The sequence below is a fragment of the Pyrus communis genome, chromosome 17 (assembly GCF_963583255.1).
Source record: "Pyrus communis chromosome 17, drPyrComm1.1, whole genome shotgun sequence".
NCBI classification, from domain to species: domain Eukaryota; kingdom Viridiplantae; phylum Streptophyta; class Magnoliopsida; order Rosales; family Rosaceae; genus Pyrus; species Pyrus communis.
This window is the reverse complement of record NC_084819.1, coordinates 4,406,476-4,426,566: the sequence shown is the minus strand read 5'-3', so window position 1 is coordinate 4,426,566 and position 20,091 is coordinate 4,406,476. Positions and strand designations below refer to the sequence as shown.

General features: G+C 36.4%; 1 protein-coding gene across 2 annotated transcripts; it reads right to left on the bottom strand.

Annotated features, from left to right (window-relative positions):
* On the bottom strand, positions 1–19,503 carry LOC137722748 (uncharacterized). 2 transcript variants are annotated; one of them, XM_068461826.1, is made up of 31 exons: positions 19,247–19,503; positions 18,831–19,160; positions 18,476–18,638; positions 18,205–18,342; positions 17,737–17,818; positions 15,379–15,653; positions 15,147–15,260; positions 14,411–14,670; positions 13,949–14,197; positions 13,686–13,847; positions 12,917–13,054; positions 12,554–12,790; positions 11,937–12,064; positions 11,383–11,506; positions 9,412–9,573; positions 8,307–8,454; positions 8,112–8,212; positions 7,428–7,589; positions 7,070–7,117; positions 6,623–6,730; positions 6,420–6,494; positions 5,866–5,916; positions 4,447–4,590; positions 4,233–4,363; positions 3,631–3,718; positions 2,585–2,644; positions 2,258–2,510; positions 1,806–1,957; positions 1,629–1,699; positions 576–732; positions 1–463 (listed from the first exon to the last, which is right to left on the bottom strand). In XM_068461826.1, the coding sequence occupies exons 1-31, from the start codon at positions 19,316–19,318 to the stop codon at positions 296–298; spliced, it is 4,551 nt and encodes a 1,516-aa protein (XP_068317927.1). In that variant the 5' UTR covers positions 19,319–19,503; the 3' UTR covers positions 1–295. The 2 variants fall into 2 exon arrangements, with proteins under 2 accessions (XP_068317927.1, XP_068317928.1); XM_068461827.1 differs by lacking the exons at positions 1–463; positions 576–732; positions 1,629–1,699; positions 1,806–1,957 and having other exon boundaries at positions 2,371–2,510; positions 3,609–3,718.
* Between the last annotated feature and the right edge of the window lie 588 nt (positions 19,504–20,091).

Below are 20,091 nucleotides of genomic sequence, written 5' to 3'. Positions count from 1 at the left end.
AATTCAGGATAATATATTAATAGCTCATGAAATATTTTCAAGTTTTAAAGGTAAGAAAGGTTCTATTGGTGCTCGTAAGGAATTTTCGATTCCCAAGAGCTAGAAAACTGGGAAGGCAGGCACACATCTTAATCAAAGTGAAAAGTGACGTTTGAAGATTACATCTAGCATATTTCAGTTAATGGTACAACAGCCTCTGAGTTCCATGTTGCAAAATTGGCTGTTCAGAACTGCCCGTGTCTTGGGTGGAGAACGTTTCTCGTTATAGCCCAAGCCAACAGAGCAAGTGAGATGCCTACTGGGATGATCTCTGCTGTCGAGTATATTCCCACAGCGCAATGGCACCGCTGACATGAACATTTAAAGATCGAACAACTCCCAACTGTGGAATCTCAATGCAAGCATCCAGAATATGAATGATATCCACCGGTATACCTTCCTTTTCACGCCCAAGGACCAGTACCTATACAATCGATTGGATGAAAATTGAGTAAAGCTACAATGTCAACTGGACTTTCCCAAATCCGATCACTTGCTAGATTAAGATTAAAGACTGGGTTCACATAGTAACGCACCGTCTTTTTAGGAAAGCTATACTGGTCAAGCGGTACACTATTTGCAGTTTGCTCTAGTCCCAAAATTGAAAAGCCTTCTCGTTTCTTTCTCTCAAGGAAGACCTTCAAACTATCCACTGGGACTTCAATGATAGGAACCCACTTTTCTGCAGTCACACTGGGGAAAAACAGTAACTAATTTACTAAGAGAACAACATTTGCAAAATCCACTTCAGAACACAAAATATAATAGACAAATAATAAGCCGAAATATACCATCATTAAAATGAATAGCCTTGTAGTATACGAGAGGGAGATCAGTTTGTCTTGCAACAAAATATGGACATACAAAACCTAATTGGCAATAAAGACATTTAAATAATTTCTCTAGGGCAGTTACTACATTCTCTTAAAAGGAGGTTACATCGTTTTTACTTTAGACATTGTTGATACTTGGACCTTAACCTTCAATCTGTTGCCGATAATCATATATCCTTCAAAAGTGTTTTATGTTTATATTATGTAAATGTACAGTGGATAATTCTTAAAAAAAATAGAAGGTTTCGATCATTGGATAACATCTCAAGATTGGTCAACAACAATTCTTACTCAAATATAAACCAATGTTCCAAGAAACAAGCAGTTTATTGCTAACCAGAAATCCCTATGTTGTGCAACAAGTGGACCACCAAAGTGACAAGAAATTCTTTTGCGAAGTCATAATGGTGAGCGACGTGCAGTGTGTCACAAGTGTGGTGCACAGATGTACCACACATTGGAAACCTAGACGCTAGAAGGAGGTCTTTTTGATGAAAGATTAACACCATTTTGGAATTTTTGTTTGATTTTATTTATGTGGGGGTTACTGATGAAGGACCATGCTCTGCATCCCTAATTTTGGTACGCTCAGGTGTTATAAAACCCTGAGTTTACCAACCTATTTTTCTTTTAAAAAGTTATACTATATTTCCAATATCAGCAAACAAACACAAAACAAAGCACTAGGATTAAGTAAGGACTTAGAGATGCATGTAATCTAAGTAACAAATGGATAGTGCCGAATTAGTAACAAACCTGATGAGCTGGAACTGTTTGTCATGTACTACGTTTGCATCCGCAACAGCCAAACCCGACACCTTAAACACCTGGTAAGAAAAATGAAGCAACAGAAACTCAGCTAATATACTCTTCATGCATAAAATGAAGATCACAAGAGTGGATAAAATGCCCGTTATAATCCCCATCACACACCTCACAAGTCCGTGCCAGGCCAGCAAGGTTAGGTATGCGATCAAGAAGAGATGCCACAAGAATGAGTTGTTGTCTGCTTGCTCTCTCTCTTTCCATTGCCTGACTTCTAGACTGCAGCACCTGAGCAAGAAGCTTATCTTCCTTCTCCATTTCTGTTTTATTTCAAATCAGATTACATTAATTTCATATGTCTGTTACAAGCCTGCTTTTAAAATGGAAACTGCTATGGAAGCCAACAGTTTTCCGAACTCTTGTTTTCTCAACCTACTAGGTATCTTCAAATTGAGCACTATAACAATGTCCCTTGCTTAACACAATAATCTGATGTGGTTATATCATGCGCAACGTGAGTTGGGAGAAACATGGAAATAAATAGGCATTTTCCTTTAAAAGTTTGACTATTCACAAGAAATTTAACACCTAAGAAGCTATTCAACGAAGTTTTTAGATACCTTCAAGTGGTTTGTAAGTGTCTTGGTTGCCAAAGAAGGAATTTACGGCTATGTCATGCTTCTCATGTTTAGAGAGGGTAATCTTTTTTTGAAAATCCAGTGAAATATCTTTGGGCTGCTGGGTATGTGAGTTTCCTTCATTTGCATTAGATGGTATTGCTGTGCAATTTTGATCTTCATCAGATCTTAAGCTTTCATTCTTAATAGCCGCAGCATCTTTTGCCATTGAACTCCGAAGATCTTCCCTGACATCCTACAATGCTAGAATCTGAGAAGCCGATCATAAAAGAAATAGCCAGTAGAAAAAAAATATATATATATACTTACATTTAAAAAGTTGAGCACTTGCTCCGTAAGTGACACTGGTACACATTCAAACTCGAGTGCCTTTAATACAACAAAAGAAAACTTGATTCAGATATCCCTGATTTACCAAAAGCAGAGGTAATCCTGACTATCAAGCGCAAAGATTGTACACAACTGGCAGTAACAGGGGGGAAATGGCTTCGGTTGTCTTTGCATGTTAAAGTGATACACAACTTTGTTAGGTTTTTCCAGCCCATGATAAGTTGTCCTAAGTCTATAAGGAATTATAGTCTTAAAGGATTAAATTGTTTTCCCAATTGGAGTTAGTTTCTCAATTGGAGTAGGATTTATAACTAGATTCCAATTAGGATTAATAATCCTTATCGAAGAAGACCTTTACTATGTCTATATAAAGGGGCTATTGTACTAGTTTTGAATTGGAGGGAGCAAAACAATAAATTGTATACCAATCAAGGGATTAGAGTGAGAGAATATTGTAAAGTGTGTGCGAGAGAAAAGAAAAGAGATAGTGTATTTCTTGTTCTTCTTCTTTCAGGTTTTTTGTCAAGTCCTAGTTCTAGAGATTTGGCAAGATTATTGGTTGTACTCATTATTGATATGGTGAAAGATTGTTGTTGCTGTCCCGTGGACGTAGGCACATATTGCCGAACCACGTAAATTCTTGGTGTTTTTTTATCTTGGTTATTTGTTTTTCAATTTCCGGAGTTCGTTTTATTTTTCCCATTCTTAAACGCGATATTCTCAACAAACTTTATATTATATACATATATATATGTGTGTGTGTGTGTGTGTGTGTGTGTGTGTGTGTGGGGAAATAAGATATGTGTATTATTCTTGCTTTATATTCTTTCAATTGTCTCATATTTTGATTATGCTTCAAATCCATCTTTCACTTTCTAGAATATTTGTGTTACCTTTTCAACAACATATTAACAAGAGGAAAAGATTGAAATGTACAACTTTAAAGAAGGTAAGAACTACAGTGCTAAAAAAATACTTAATGCGAAAGATATTGTAACCTAACTGTGGCCCATCAAAAGTCCCACCTCAACCCGGTTGATGAAAATCCCAGCAGGAGTGACAGAGCTACTGGGACTGTAGGCATCAAGAAATCCTCCCATTGATGCTCGTAGGCTGAAATGTAAACAAATCAAACTGATATCTCAGATCTCATTAAAATCATATGTATATGAGGCATGAACCAAATGCGCCTTCATCATGCTAAACTTGATTGCAGGCCAAAATACATACATTTGTACATATGTTTCGCATGTAAATTGATTGACTAATCTACCAGTGAACAAACTTATTCCAAGTATATGGTCTGCTAGAAATCCATATATGTTGGATATAAATCTGATCTGATCATCCTACTTAATCAACTAGATCAATAGCCATTTATTTTTATTTATTTAATTTACCATTTTGGTTAACTTATTCTACTCTCGTATATGCACACCCAGGCACATAACAGCCATCCTCACCAGGTTAAGTAATGAAAATGTAGATCTTAACCAATAAAGCACAAACTTAACCCTAAACACTTTTAGGAATAGATAACTGGTAATGACAGTTTATGGGCAAAGAATTAATAAAAATGCACGTGACAGTACAGTTTAGGGAGGAAAACCACATTGGGATATCATACCGCACACAATCAGAGTTCTTTGCCAGGTAGGATTTCAAATCCTCAAAACACCTCTTCTCTAAAGTCATAGTTCCAGAGGCCCTAGAGTCCAATGGAGGAAACAATTTGCAGAGAACTTGGTAAACCAATAACTGCAAACCAGCATTACAAAAAAGAAAAAAAAATTAGAATATAGTTAATTAACTATTTATTCACCAACTTTGAAATAGCCAACCTGGGCGAAACCACGCAAACTGTGGTGATGGGATGTTAGTAGTGGAAATATAGGAGGAAGTAATTCATTCAAATGCTTGTCTTGAACAGCTTGAGATGCATGGAGGATGACATTCGCTGCTATAAATACATATGAAGAGAGTGCCTGCATTTAATATTTAGTAATTAGTAGAAGAATTAATGTCTACTATACGTCAAAGCATATTAACCTTGACTAATTGTACCAATGTATACACAAATACAAGGAATTAAAGGGAACATAAATCTCCTTAGTAAGTAATGGATGCGTGTCCTTAGTAAGTAATGGATGCGTGCACTTAAAACAATCAATTGGAATGGTTAACCAATTCCTCTGACATCAACCAATGAGCCTTATATCTCATACCATTCTAAGATGCAATTCTGAAGAAAATGACTAACCGATGAAGAAACAAACAATTTCTTGTTGAAAATAAGATGTTTCTATAATGAGTACGACTAAGTTGTACCCACAACACAGCATGGAACAGCACCATTACATCAAAATTTCTAATTACACTGTTAAATGCTTTACAGTAACTTAGTCCATGGAGATTTGTTGATTTGGCCTTATTTCTAGAATTTTCATCATATTTGCTGGCCCTTGCGCTGAAACATGGGAAGTAAAATGAAGACAACCGAGAAAGAACTGCACAGGTCCAACTGACACACTCATATCATGTAACCATTCAATAGGCTTATTAATTTGGAGTACAATTTTCTATTCACTTTATTTTTCAATATTCAGTCTGTGGATCGGTCGTTGGGAAAATATAAGTTTGTGGATCTTCAATAAACCAATGATTTTCAGTATCAGAGTCATCCCACTGTTGTGGAGCACATGACCTAGCGGCATTGTGGCAAAAATGCATAAGCTATATGCACCTCTTCGTATTGTGGCATAAGCATGCGATTAGAAACACATTAGCAGCAAAGGTTAAATGAAACTGATCAGGAAAGCCCTAATTCAGCAAGTGAATTAAATGGGTTAAGTTCTTTTGAAAAATCAGGGATGCAGGTTTTAATTTCAGTCTCAAGAAAAGTTCACCAATATTCACAGCTTAGGTGTCTTGTGTCCAAGCTTACAACAAATATTCATAAAAGTGACTGTAAATTTCATCGACTTGGATTTGCATGAAAGAGGGTTCTAAATTGCATCTACATGGAACATAACGTTGTCAATAGACAACTGCAATCCCCAGAAGCTCTTCAGTAGGTACCATTTAGAAGTGTCGTTCTGAGCAACAGTTTTCCCTTCTAATATCTCTTGCTCCTAAAATCTAAAGATTCCAAGAGGTACTAAATAACACTTTTCAACCAATAAGAATACGAGAGAACTGCAATAGTCAGAAACCGAGCAGTAAGGCCATAAACTCATAGTGACTCCAAAATAATATTATACCTGAGGCCTCATCTCATAATCTCTTAATACAGGGACTAGTTGCTCCGCAACCTGCAAGTCCACCAATAATGTAGGAATTTATAAGTGTCGATCTCAGTTTTAAGTGAGGATAGCCAAAAGGTAGTTTAAAAATTCATCGAAGACAAAAATTAAGAATCCAAACTACACAAACATAGTGCTACTGTCCAAAATATCTCCTTTGTCATTATCACTCAAACTCAATTTACGACCTGAGCCGAACCAAATAAGCAGATTTTCTTAATCAAAGTTTGTAAAGTTCAGTTTTAGTTACATGTCAATTAAATGAAAGTTATATTATAATTAGACAAACCACATGCACAAGCCTACTTGTTCCCACATATACACTTAAAAGTAGAGTGAGTGGGAATGTTACAGTTTAGCTACCTCCTCTAAAAACAAGTACCGTGCAAAACATGTCCACTCGCATTGAATGAGGAAATAAACATCCTTAAATGCCATAACTAATCAAACTACACCCGCATGCTCCCCTCGCTCTGTCCACAACTATTATGAAATGCAAAAGAAAGCCTTACCAATGATGGGAACTTCAAGTACATATTAATTGCGAATGTTTCCAAGTATTGACGAACTGCAGGTAAATTGTTCATCTGCAATTAATTTTACAAGTAATTAATTAAACTAACAGATGAGTAACATTGTATCTCCCAAACAATTACTTGCAGAGGGATATCTGCAGAGGAACGAGACCAATTGTTATGAGGCATTGCTTACTTACATAAAGGCATATGTGCAGGCAACGTGAAACTTCAGAAACTATATCTTGACATATGAAACGTGACAAAATACATATCATTTGCCATGCACGTACCTTACGCCTGTGGATCTGTTAAGATCAACAAAAATAAAAGTAAAATAAAAGAAATAAACATAAACTAACAGAGAGGTTGTAATCCCCACCTAATTATCCACAACCTATCTGCTTATTGAAAAAGTACAGTGTTAACACGTCTTATTATTAATCAAGCAGTTAACATGTCGTATTATTGTAAAAAAGTAGTGTTAACTTGCATTTTATTTTCTTAATAACATCTTTCACTAGTCATTGACAGGAATTTCCATTGTAATTTTGTTTTTAACTTAAAACAATTATCATGGTTACAGTTTGAGCACTGAAAAAACTGAGGTCCCTATTCTAAAAAATTTAGAGGGAAAGGATACTCACTGCACTGTATTTCTTATACAGCTCTTTCGAAAGATCCTTGTCGTTTACCTACATTGGCAAATGATGTAACGGACATCAATACACCATGTTCACAATTTGTAGCTTTCTATAGACAAAAGTAATATGAACCAGAGCAATTTATGGAGAATGCATTGCAAGGAATTACCATTTTTGGAGATTTGCACATAATAGGATTACCTATTGTATGTTATAACACAATAGAAATTTCAAATGGGCATATGATATCTAATTAGTTACCAAGTAAATAATGCCTAAGCGCATATGGGGAAGCACATCAAGAAACATGGGAAAGCTATAAATTAGAAAGACTCGGAAAACAAATTAACAAAGTAAATACCGCAGAATCTAGAAGCTCAAGCAAAAATATTTTTCCAGATTCCAAAGCTGCATGGCAATCTTCATTTTCATTTGGTGATCCCACCATATCGGACAAGTCTGCTAGCTTGTAAAACAGAACAGCAACAGAGGCACGTGCATACAATTCTGTGTTGATAAATTCCTGATAAGAGATTCCAAAAGAATATTTAGATTATAAACTTCAAAAGTACTTAAGAAGTAACCTGGAGAGATTAAACAAGCCTACAATTCTATTCAAGTTGTAACAAGAAAAAAGATGCTATCTAAGTGAACCAAAAAAATATAAAAACAAAAGAAAAAGAAAAGAAACAATTCCCTGCAGAGACTTATTATACTTGTATATGTTTTAAAGGTCCAGGTATTCGACTTGACCAAATTCGAGAAAAACATAATAAAAATAAATGACCTAAGGCAAGCAAGTTGCTTCTAAATGGAAAACCGATATATATAGAAGTTTCCTAGTCATATGAACAAACTAAATTATTCGATACCAAAGGATCCATGTTGAAGGTGCCCAAGGAAACTCTAAAGTATGCATATCAAACGGAGTCAGGACTATGCCGTTGTCAAGGGTAAATTATTTGAAGGTGCCACAAGGCAGCTGTAAAGTACATATTTTCAACAACATATTATCAACAGTAATTCAATTACTAATGTAGCCTACTTTGGTAAGCTCAGGATCAGGGCCTTTCGCCAATAAAGAAACTTCAGTCCTTGTATCATGATTATCAGCTAATTCACCTTCAAAGTCCTCATCGAATGCAACTGGGACAGTAAACATTCAGGTTAGAATTATATTCTATGAGAAGGAACTGCTTAAAAATCAACACAGCTCAATCATATAAGTTGTCTAACCCACCAGAACCATGTAGTGACAGCAGCTTCAACTCCTTCACATAGTACTTTATAATCCTAGGATATGATAGAAAGAGGCCCGTTAAGTGTAATGCAGCAAGACGAATTGTGCGGGGACTTTTTGTGCCTTCCTCCAGAATTTTCTCAACAAACTGTCACAAAACAAAAGGAATAAAAAAAATAAAAAAAATTAAAAAAAATAAAAAACATGATCAACAACCTCATACTTGTACATCAGTATTCAACAGAAATTCACAAGTGTGCATACACATGTGAACAAATTGTACATAGAACATCCTTCTATTGAGGGGTCCCTGAAATAACCTTGTGAGGCTCACTTCGTTATTTTTTCCAACGATCCAACCCGTCTATATCTTAATTCATACATCGTTGCAAAATTCTAGACAAATCTGAATCCAGTTGAAGTGAAGAATACGCAAACATGGTGGATCCAAGAAACATTAATATGACCACCAATTAATCCAATGGTCATATGGTTTCCGATTTGTGTGATTTTTTCCATAGATATGATCTTTGAGGGAAGACCTAAAAACTACACGGTTTAGATCAATGAAATACAATTTGGTGTGGACGGTACAAGGGTGCCCCTCAACTAAGCTCACTAGATTATCCTTTAGGTCTTCCCGTAAAGATCATCTCTACCTAAAATAACCTAAATCGGAAATCATTTAATTGTTTGATTAAATGGTGGTCATTTTAGTGTTTCATTGAATCATTGTATTCGTCTATTTTCTTCACTACATTTAGATTATCTTTTAGGTCTTCCCATAAAGATCATCTCTACCTAAAATAACCCAAATCAGAAATCATTTAATGGTTTGATAAATGGTGGTCATTTTAGTGTTTCATTGAATCACTGTATTCGTCTATTTTCTTCACTACATTTGGATGTTTAATGGTTTTGAATATTTCTAACTTTTTGCAAGGATAACCTATGAATGAGAAATTAAATTTAAGGATCATTGGAAAAAGTGATCGAGTGGGCCCCACAAGTGTCCCTCAAATAAGGTTATTTGAAAGATCCCTCAATAAAACAGGACTGTACATATATACATATATATACACACAGAGAGAGAGAGACTACACACCCACTTCAGAGGCCCAGGTGCATTGTCATTCATATGCATGCTCTCATCACTAAAGAGGGATGAATGCAGAACAGAAGACAAAAGTGCAGCAATAGGTGCAACCTTCCTCTTGTTACAACTGACATGCAAAATCCAAGAAGACTGAACCAACTGCCACATCATCTGAATAAAGCAAAAGTAAAATGAAGGTTTAGCTATTTTACTTGAAAATTTATCTACGAATACTTAAGACATCAATTTTGACAGAGGCGACTTATGCATTAAAATAAAATGGGTATATCAACAAAAATGAAAGCAAGAACACAGGAAAACAATGTAACAATCCTCATTATCTGGGAAGTTGTTCTACCATTTAACACCAATGGAAACAACATATCAGCTTCATACCAGGTTAGCTTATGATGTGGGCTTTTGAAAGCTTAACTTCTTCCCAGGTTAATAGAACTAAATTAACCAGTTAAACCTTGATCTTTGTTGCCCCTATTCTCATCCAGAATTTCCTTAACCATGGCGTATAGAGTACATATGAGCTCTACCAAAGTTTCTGTATGTTTAAGGAGAACACTTCTATTGGAAGGGGCTTGGGGCCCAAATCGTTAACAGCCTTTACCCCTGCATCCAAGGTCCTAGGTTCGAATCCTCCCTCCCCCACTATAGCATGTGCCAAAGAGGAGAATACTTTAAAAACACAATAGTACAGATAGTAAACAAGATATCCACCAAAAAACAGATACTGCAAATAAATTAAAGACTTATAACAGCCACAAACAAAACTTTAACAGTCAAATCATCCCATAGCTACCTTCCAATGTAGCAGAATAGACTAACAAGAAAATCCCTGAATTCTGACAAAACAGAAGGCCAAAGTGAAGACCAAAACCTCACCCTTTCCCACAGCCCTTCTACCCCCACCCCCTTATTTTTGTCAAAAATCCCCCTATACCAATCTATCCAAATCACCCACAAAATAGCCATCCAACAGCATCCCCACAACACTTTAGCCTTCTATCCTCTGCCAAACCCAGCAATACTTTCACCGAGCACTGAGTGGCACCCTTCTTTCATTTTACACATGATACACCAAATAGGAGAAAGACAACTGGGTAAGAGAAATCTCCTGAGCAGATCCCTTCTTTCATTTTCTTGAGTAGATCCTACATATTGACCTGCTTATTAGGCACAAACCAACCCAGAATCTTCACCTTTGTTGGGACCTTTACAACCCCCAATCACCTTGGCTAGAATAAAGGCTGGATGATCCAAAGAATCCATCAAAATGAATTAAGATTTGCAAGAGAAATCTCCTGATGTTCCAACTTCCAATGCCTCCTATCCCCTCCAATTTTAACACACAACTCCTTCTAGAAGTGCCAATGGAGCTGATAGTTCATTTATCTCTTTGTCATTCAAATTATTTCTAAACCCAAAACCCCAACTTCTCGGATAAAAGGCAAAGATACAAATTTGGCAACCATATTCTGAAACCTGAATAATCTAAATAGCCTTCGAAAAAGCATGGCCAGTGGCTGGTCCCCCACCCACGAACCTCCAATAATCTAAACCACTGTAGTTAAAAAGGACATTAACTGAAATGCTTATATATGCAATTATACCATATGAAAGGGGTAATTTTCTGAGTCCAGAAAGCAGTACTCCAAAACCATTTGAAAGCCAAAAAAAATATGCAAAATTCACAGAAATTTCTTTTCCCCATCAAAAAAGCCCAGATAAGTTAATGAGCTCTCACAAGAACCATGTATGTGAACATTCTGAAGAGTGCAGAACCAATAGCCAAGAACAGTTTTACAGACAACATAGAAGGATTGGCCCCAAATCCAAGATTTCCATAGAGGGGAAATGGTTCAGAATGGGACTGAAAATTTATTTATAATTAACCAGTGCAATATAACTAAGTTGTCCATAGACACAAAGCATCCACACAGCCACACTTATTGGAGTTTCAGAACGAACCTGGGCATCCACCCCATCACATGAATAGATAAGTGAACCAGACTTTCCCTCGGACAATAGGCCCAAAACTAATCGGACTGATCTGAGCATTGGTAGAACAGAATTTTCTCCAGCATTCTCTAGGCTGCACATTTAGCGGAAGAAAGTTGGTGAGTCAAAAAGGAAAACTAACATCTCCGTCGGCAAAAGCTATTGTCATGCACTTAGGCATCAGGCAATGGGAAAAGAGAATCTAAAGTATATGTCTCAGCTATTCAGAGAAGCCAAGAAAAGAGATCTTGAGAAAAAGATTGCCTCATTGCATAAATCTGTAAAAAAGAGTAAGATCTAGGAAACCTATATGTAGTTAACCAAGTAAAAGTAAAACATGAACTAACAATTATTAAATATAAAAAATGAAATGAGCAAAAATTGCTGAATCTGGGAAAAGAATAATGCTGGATAACAGCCTTCTTCCCCAACCCCAAAACGAAAACCCAACAAAAGTTAGATCTCTAATGAGAGCAGAACAAAACAACAAAAGTGGTGGTACCAGTAGGCTTCTTATTTCTTACCTCTCAAGAAGATCAGTAAAAATCAATCTGAGAGTATCACCTGAGAGCAAAAAATTATTGTCCTCTAAATGAAGCCCTTTTTTTAAAGCATAGCAAGGAATTGACAGTAGAGATTCTAGGCAAATCCACTGCACCAGTAACAGGAAACTAGTTAATATAGAAAGATCCATCAATACCATAAGAAATTAAGAATAAATTAAGGGATCGTTTGGGAAGTGCTTTTAAATGACTGGAAGTGCTTTTAAAGAAAATGTTTTTGGGTTCCAAAAGCACTTGAAGTGCTTCCTGCTAGAAGAAACAGTTATGTGCTTCTTGTAGGAAGTACTTCAAGTGCTTTTCCAGGTTTAACTTGCATTTTTACTAAGGATTGGTTCCAAAAACATTTCTCCAAAAGCTCTTTTAGTCATTTAAAAGTACTTCCCAAACGAGCCCTAAGCTTTGTAAAAATGACAAGCACCAGTACAAAAATGCCATAGAATATTAAGGAGAGAGAAGAATAGCTGACGTGTTAGTAGTATATAGCAGAGAGACTTCATTTATGAAAATCCAATTTTCAAGATGTAACAAAAAAATTTCTCTATTTAAATACATGTAGCCAAGACATTAAGATTCCTCACCTTCCAATTCATTAAAACTGCACGTCGAGTCCGTACAAATACTCCAATTGCTAGGAGATTATTTATGTTCTGAAGAAAAGAAAGAACCAAGGAATCTAACAGAGGTTTTCCATCTGATAAAAACAGATTGCCATTGTTCGTGACAAGATCCAACGATTTAGGAGAAAACATAGACACTAGTGCTGTGAGAGCAGGAGCTAATGCTTCATATGCTGCAAGACTTATTTCCGCCCCAGTCTGCTTTGGAGCACACAGACAAGAGACTAAATTAGCTCATGAAAAGCTAAAATCTTTATAAGTAAGTCTTCATTACAACAGAAATCTGCAATTACTTTGAAAAGATACAATTAACATGCAAATTACCTCTGAATCAGTAACTGGAGATGAAACAGTTTTCCAGTAGAATTCCCACATAAAATTAAAAGCAAGATCAAGTGATGCATCAGCTATAAATTGTGCACACCATGATGAGATAGTTGCAAGAGCCTTCATGGAAATGATCTGTTTTTACCAACAGAAGACAGAAAAAAAAATATCAACACTAAGATTCTGTAAAAGCACTACCATTACTAAAAGGAAATAATCAATGGTTGCTAAAAGATATTGAAAATGAAAATGCACATAAAAACCTACGTGAATGTCTTAATCATGGAAGGTACCACAGTAAAAAGGGCAAACACTAAAAAACAAATCCACTAGATTGAATCCAAAAACAGCTGCTACCGAAGTAAAAAAAATTCTTAAATAACAATCTAAAATATCAAGTTCCCATCATTGATGTAAATCACAATCACAACAAATAAAAACATGGACAATGGAATAAACAAAAATGAAACATTCTATAAGGAGAGGCACCGGAAGGTGCATGAACAACAAAACATTGTTGACTAAGCTCAACTGTAAACATTTAAAGGTTGCAGTACCAAAATGAAAATGCTAAGGGAAAGTAAAAGGATTACTCTTAGGCTATTAAGTAGTCATATTAACACAGATATCTGCCAACCGAAATTTGCATGAAGTAAAACAGTAATTAGGTATATAAAACAAAAAGATAGTATACACCCAATGTGTTTGCAGATGGTGTTTCAAATTTCAAGCAATCAAAAGGTAACTAGAGGACACATAATCATACCGCTTGCAACACAGCGGAGGTGGTAGAGGATGACAAACGGCGTTGACTAGGGCCTCCAAGTTTTCCTTTCACTGAACCAGGAAAGCTGGCATCTGCCATCTTAGTGGTATTGGCATGTGAGAAAATAGAACAGGACAAGTTTGCTAAAGACACCAACTCCTTCTGCAAGCCAGACAAATAGAAGAGCCATCAATAACAACTCGAAGGGGAACCACATTATGAAGGAAGAAGTTTACAAGCTTAGTCCAATTTGTTCCCCATACCATTATAAGAATAAAAACATTGGTAAACTTCTGGTAAAAGTTAAGAGCATCTGGCTGACCAAATTGATCCATTAATTCAAGCGCACGAGATTCTGATTTGGTTCTAACTGTAGATCTATATTCAGCGACTCTGTCTTGCATCATCTGAAGCTCCCGCACCAAGCTCAAAATTACAATGAGAAACTTCACAGGAATTTGATCCAAATTGTTGTTTTCTTGGCAGAGACCAAGAGCATGAGTTTGAATAAACTGAATAAACCAGAAAAGCCAAAGTCAACACCTCCTAGTAGGAAAATCATATAAGTAGTTCCACAGAAAAATATGTAAGAAACAGGCCCCAAAAAGATTTGATTTCTCACACAGAACATGGTCATGTACTAACCAAAACTGGAAAAATATAAAGGGGACAGAAGCAGAAATTAAATTTGAAGACCACAAAAAAAAAAAGGAGAAAAGGTTCACCATCAGTGTAGGTATCAAATGATATTCCTCCTGGCATGTAAGAAAAAGCACTCGTGCCCACCGCTTTGCTTCAAATTCCCAGGATTCCAAGTCTTCATCATCAAAAGTGATGGACCTATCAACTGAATAATGAACTGTAAACCTACTGGGGAATTCATGGAGACCCTTCAGAAGCTTCGTCTCAGTACTGCAGCAGTTGCCATAACAATTCTTCTTACCACACCCCATAAGCCATTCTTGTAATTTCACTCTTAAGCAACCTAGAAGTGAGAGAGAGAGAGAGAGAGAGAGAAAGAGAGCAAAACATTGTGAATATAGCATTTAAGAATAGGAAATACAAGACAAACTCAGGAAACCAAAAACACATAATCAAGATAATCAAGATAAATAACACCAAGAATTTATGTGGTTCGGCTATGTGCCCACATCCACAGGGCAGCAACAACAAACTTTCACTATATCAATAATGAGTACAACATAATCTTGCCAAGCCTCTAGAATTAAAATAGTAAAGGTAAGACATGTACTTGAGTACATGGTGTACATTGCCAGAGAGTCCAGCAGGGAACATTTATTTATGTCTTGTATAATAAATGAAAATAAAGACATGTACTCAAGTACACATGTGAACGAGTACGTGCCTGACACATGTGGCATACAATGGAGAACTCCCTTTACTATTTCAGAGATCCAAAGGAAATTAAGCTGAATAAAAAATGACAAGGATAAAACATACCACCAAAGTCGGTAAATTCCCAAGGAAATGTTGAAATGAAGTGCATAAGTATGTCAAGAGGGAGATCACATGCACACACCACTGAGGTAGCAGACTCCAGGATTTTCTCACAAACTGGAGATATGAAGATAATCAGTTATGCTCTGGCCTTTTAACATATAACAGTAGCAACACAAGTATTCAATTGTAAGAGACAAAATATTATGATCTAACCGGATTAGTGATTAGAGACCTCGAAGGCGATAATTAGGATTGAAATGTTGTTTGCTGCTCTCGATAAGAAATCTCAGTGAATCAAGTAGAACAACTTTGTCATTGGGAGCACTTTCCGTTTGGATCATGCCAGGAATCACATCTTCAAGCCACAGTCCTTCACTTTCATTATCATCTGTACGAACTTGACAAGCAGCTGAAGAAATGCATTCAGCAAGACACATTAATCCAACTCTACCAAATGATTGCACCTTAGCAGTGCGTGCTAGGTTGATCAGAAATGCAATGCACGTCCTGTCACAATAAGTAGGAAATCAGAAACAGATATCAACCTCATCAAGCTCAATAAGTCTGTTAAAAAAATAGCAGGTGAGTTGAACATGAAAACTGCCCTGTAAATTGTAACCATAATTAATGATAACTTATCAATGACACAAGTACTCTCCATCCCTAGCAATAATATGCAATGTAACTTTGATAATAAATAAACCTAATGAAGGGTGAAAACCAAGTAGATAGATAGTATACGAGAGAACAAGAAAAAATAGAACTGAGTGTACAATCTAGTAGCTGCAGAATAAAGAAGTCATCCAAAACTGACAAATAAAGGCAGCGCAGGATAGATATCTAACAATAGAGAGAACATAAATATTAAATATTTAAAAAGGATCTGTGTTCCAACTAACTAAACTTATTATTCCTTTCTGAGTGTGCCAAGATTAATCCACTTCAAAGAAAAAAAAAATATGACCTAATATAAAAAAGAGTGCAACACCTAACAAAAGGCAGGAACAGTTACAACACATGCATCGTAGCATAACAACAACAACAAAGCCTTATCCCACTAAGTGGGGTCAGCTGTTTGAATCCTAGAACGCCATTGCTTTCGGTTTTTGTGCCAAGTCTTCCGTTAGCTCCAAGTACTCCATGTCTTTTCTTAAAGTCTCTTTGCAAGTTTTCCTAGGTCTTCCTTTAAACCTTTTTCCCTAATCCTCTGTCTCATAATCACATTTTCTAACCAGAGCATCTAGAGGTCTTCATTTCACATGTCCAAACCACAAACCTAAGCGCACTGGCGTTCTAGGATCCATATAGCTGACCCCACTTAATGGGATCAACTAACTAAACTAATTATTCCCTTCTGAGTGTGCCAAGTCTTCCTAGGCATCAAAGCATAACAATCCAAAACAAAAAGTGATGCATTCAATCAGCAGTACATGTACTATTAATTTTTTTTTTTTTAAATGTAAAATTTATAGTGCTATACCTAACCAATATGAGCAGAAATCAATTAAAATCAGAACAGAGGGCTTCCACACAAAAGGCATAGATATAACACACAACATGAATCTTTTTTCATTTTTATCTAAAATAAAATCTTATTGACTTCTGATGAACCGTAAATAATCGTACAAGAAGGCAACTTCATTGTAATATTACAAAATCCCCACCCCCAGTAAAACAAACAGCCCCACTACAGCCCTTAACAAATTGAAACACTCATTACCACAGACCCCAGTCCTACCTTACAACAGCTTCTGATCTGGCACTACGATAAAGACAGATAAATCCCCAAAGCATGGAAGCCCATAACAATGACCACAATCGAACTTTTTCCCACAACACCTCCATATCATCCCCAATATGACCCTGAATAAAAATAAAAATCTTAAATTTCTCCACCTCCAAATCGCCCAAAATATTGCCAACCGCCACAGTTCCACAACACATTACAGAGGCCTTACAGTTTTACCACAGAAAAAAAAAAGACATGCTATTATATGTATTTGTGTGACTGTCTGGGTATGCACTATGCAAGCATATATTACATCTGAACATAAGTCCAAGTAACCTGCATTTCATGCTACATACTTTCAACAAACTACAAAATTTTCCATTCATTAGATTGGAAAGCTTCTATTCATTAGGTTGTGCCAAGTGGTTATGTTTTAGTGTAAGACCACATCTGTTTCTATATTCCAAGTTTTGTTTATGCTCTCCATGTTGTGGCCATCTTGTCCACTCCATTCGTAATTTAATTGTTTTATGCAATAAAATTTGTATCTTTTCAAACAAATAAAATCAGTCTAGATAACCAGCATGTCATGCTACATGCATAAAACTAAGAAATATTAGAATATAGAAAGGTAATTTCTATCTAATACTGCCAATTAAAGAAGAGAAAAAGAGACTCACATACAGACACCCATACAAATCGAGTTCAAGTGAACACATTCTAGACCACTTAAACTGAAATATAATTAGCTTTCATATGAGACAACTCCTTTTTCTTTTCTTTTTTTTCTTTTTTTTTTTTGTAGTTCTCTATTAACACTATATTCATTGGCAGAAAATCATCAAGCATATCATAGCATACCTCGCATTTAGGCAACTTGTATACTGGCGTAGAAACCTAGCTGCACCTTCAATCGTCACTGAGGAGTATAGTCCTTTTACACCTATGTGAAGTGACAGAGTAATAAGTAAACCTAATGCATTGCGACACGATTAATAAAATATATGCTCGTAGAATTAGCAGAATGAAGACAAAGCATTAGGTCATCTTATTTAAAAGGAATATATGATGGGGACACACAAGAAAGCAAACAAAATGAGATAGTCACATATTCACCATCATGATATAGAAGATAAATAATACTTGCAAAGATTATGATAATCGAGACATAGGAGAATGACCTATAAAATTTATAATGAACCAGTAATACCTTGTAAGATTATGATGCAAAAGGGTCAACTATCATGCTGAATTTTATAGCATGTCCCCAAGGGGACGGACAAACATACTGAATTAAGATGTCATATAAAATTCAAAAAGATAACAAACCAAATTCTTTGTGGTGCACAGGGTCATTTAGCCCTTCCATCAGTGGACCCAGAACAAAAGATCTAGGCACTGATTTTGCATGATTTCCATAATTCTTCCAATCAATGCCCAAAAATGACTGCATGATCAAGCATCTAACTGCATTATACACAGAGGGTAATTATGTCATGATAAATCTGTATAAATTAAACCAGAACAAGTTATTCTGAGTAAAATAACACTCCCATGAAATTAAAAATGATGGGATGGTTGACATTCAAGTGACTGTTACCTTGAGGATTATCGTGATGAAAACCCCGTTCCCACAAAATTGCTAACCAACTAAAGATTTCGCCTGGGCTTTCGATCAGGTTTTGATGAAGTACTTCTCCACTGACAGAGCTTGCCACAATACCATTACTTTGTGTGGTAGAATATTGAAGCAACAGGGATATCTGGGAAACAGAATGTTATTAACATTATTACCTCCCCATCAATGCCAAAGTTCCAAACTTGTCTACTTTACTTGTTCAGCAAGTAATCAGTTAAATTTATAACAATACTGACATTTCATTTAGCCTAACTATAACGATAACAGCGGCATGAGGAACACATTCAGTTATTAACCATTTTTAAAACACACATACCTGAAAGTTCCAAGCTGCTTCAACCAAATGAGTGCCATACTCTTCTAGCATTTCATACAGCAGTACAAATGCCTCCCACTTCTGCCGGCTGTTCAGAAAAGACTCAACCGGGCTACACATTTTCCCAACACCCAATGACTTGGCTTCCTTATCAGCCCAAAGCTCCCTCTTTGTCATGCCACCACCGCTACCCCCACCGTCACCACGAGAATGACTTTCAGCCTCCAAAACACCACCGGAGAAGGACTGAGTTTGGCCTGGCTCATTTATGCCCAGTGCTGTCTTAAGCATATGCAACGACTGCTTCCTCACCAAACTCTCCTTATGAACCTGAACAAGAAAACCCAAAATTTGAAACTTCAATTCAATGCGTTTAAAGAAATAATCGATGAAGGTGCTAATGATAACGTGCGTACCAAGCCTCTTTTAATTCCGTCCCAGTATTCATTTTCTGCTCTGGTATCAAATCCTTCGAGTTTATCAGCCATGGAGTCAGCTCTTCCACTCGGGTTCGGTCTGGTCTGAATGCAAAGAGTGAAAAGGCGACGACTGCCGCGAAAGGGAGGCGGAGAGAATTAGAGTGAAAGCTGTGGAGTTACAGTTAGAACTTAGGCAGCTTGACTTGAGAGGTGACTGAGAGGAAGAGAGACGACGGCGGCTGAGAGAGAGTGAGATAGACAGAGTCGAATTGAAATGGGCCAAAAAACCGAATGGATGTCGGGTTAGGTCCTAATGGGTCCAATGGTTTTAAAAAAAAACCTATTTCCTGTTTTTTGTAGGCTGCATTTTTATTTTTTATTTTTTTGAAAAACTAATGAAAATGGTTCGAAAATTTTGAGTTTTAACCAAAAATCATGTAATAACTTTATTTAATAGTTAGCACCAAGTCCAATACTAAATCAGTCTAATTAAAATGGCCCAAATATTGAGTTTACGATTTTATCCCTAACGTCAAGTTTTTGTCCGCTAATCTCTCTTCATTATAGATCTCTCTCATATTCTCTCCCCCATTTTTTCCTGACATTCAAAACCTTCCATTTTTCTTTCTAATCTCGCATGGCAACTCCATTTCTATCACTATGTAAAAACCACATCATCGACCCCAAACCTAATTTTGAGCCATCTCCATCTCTATCTCTCCCTTCCTCCCAAAATTTCTCACTCTCTCTCTTTCTTCTCTGTAAAGATGAGCAAGGGATCTGCACTTTCACCGACTCGGCAAAAAAGCCAAAGGTGAATTTCTGCCCTTCCCTCCTCATTC

Coding starts and splice junctions, on each gene's coding strand:
- LOC137722748 (XM_068461826.1), bottom strand. CDS start 19,318: ATGGCTGATAAACTCGAAGGATTTGATACCAGAGCAGAAAATGAATAC. Junction 6,731..7,069: donor TGTATAAGAAATACAGTGCA/GTGAGTATCCTT, acceptor TGATCTTAACAG/ATCCACAGGCGTAAGGTACG. Junction 6,495..6,622: donor GCCTGCACATATGCCTTTAT/GTAAGTAAGCAA, acceptor AATTAATTGCAG/ATGAACAATTTACCTGCAGT.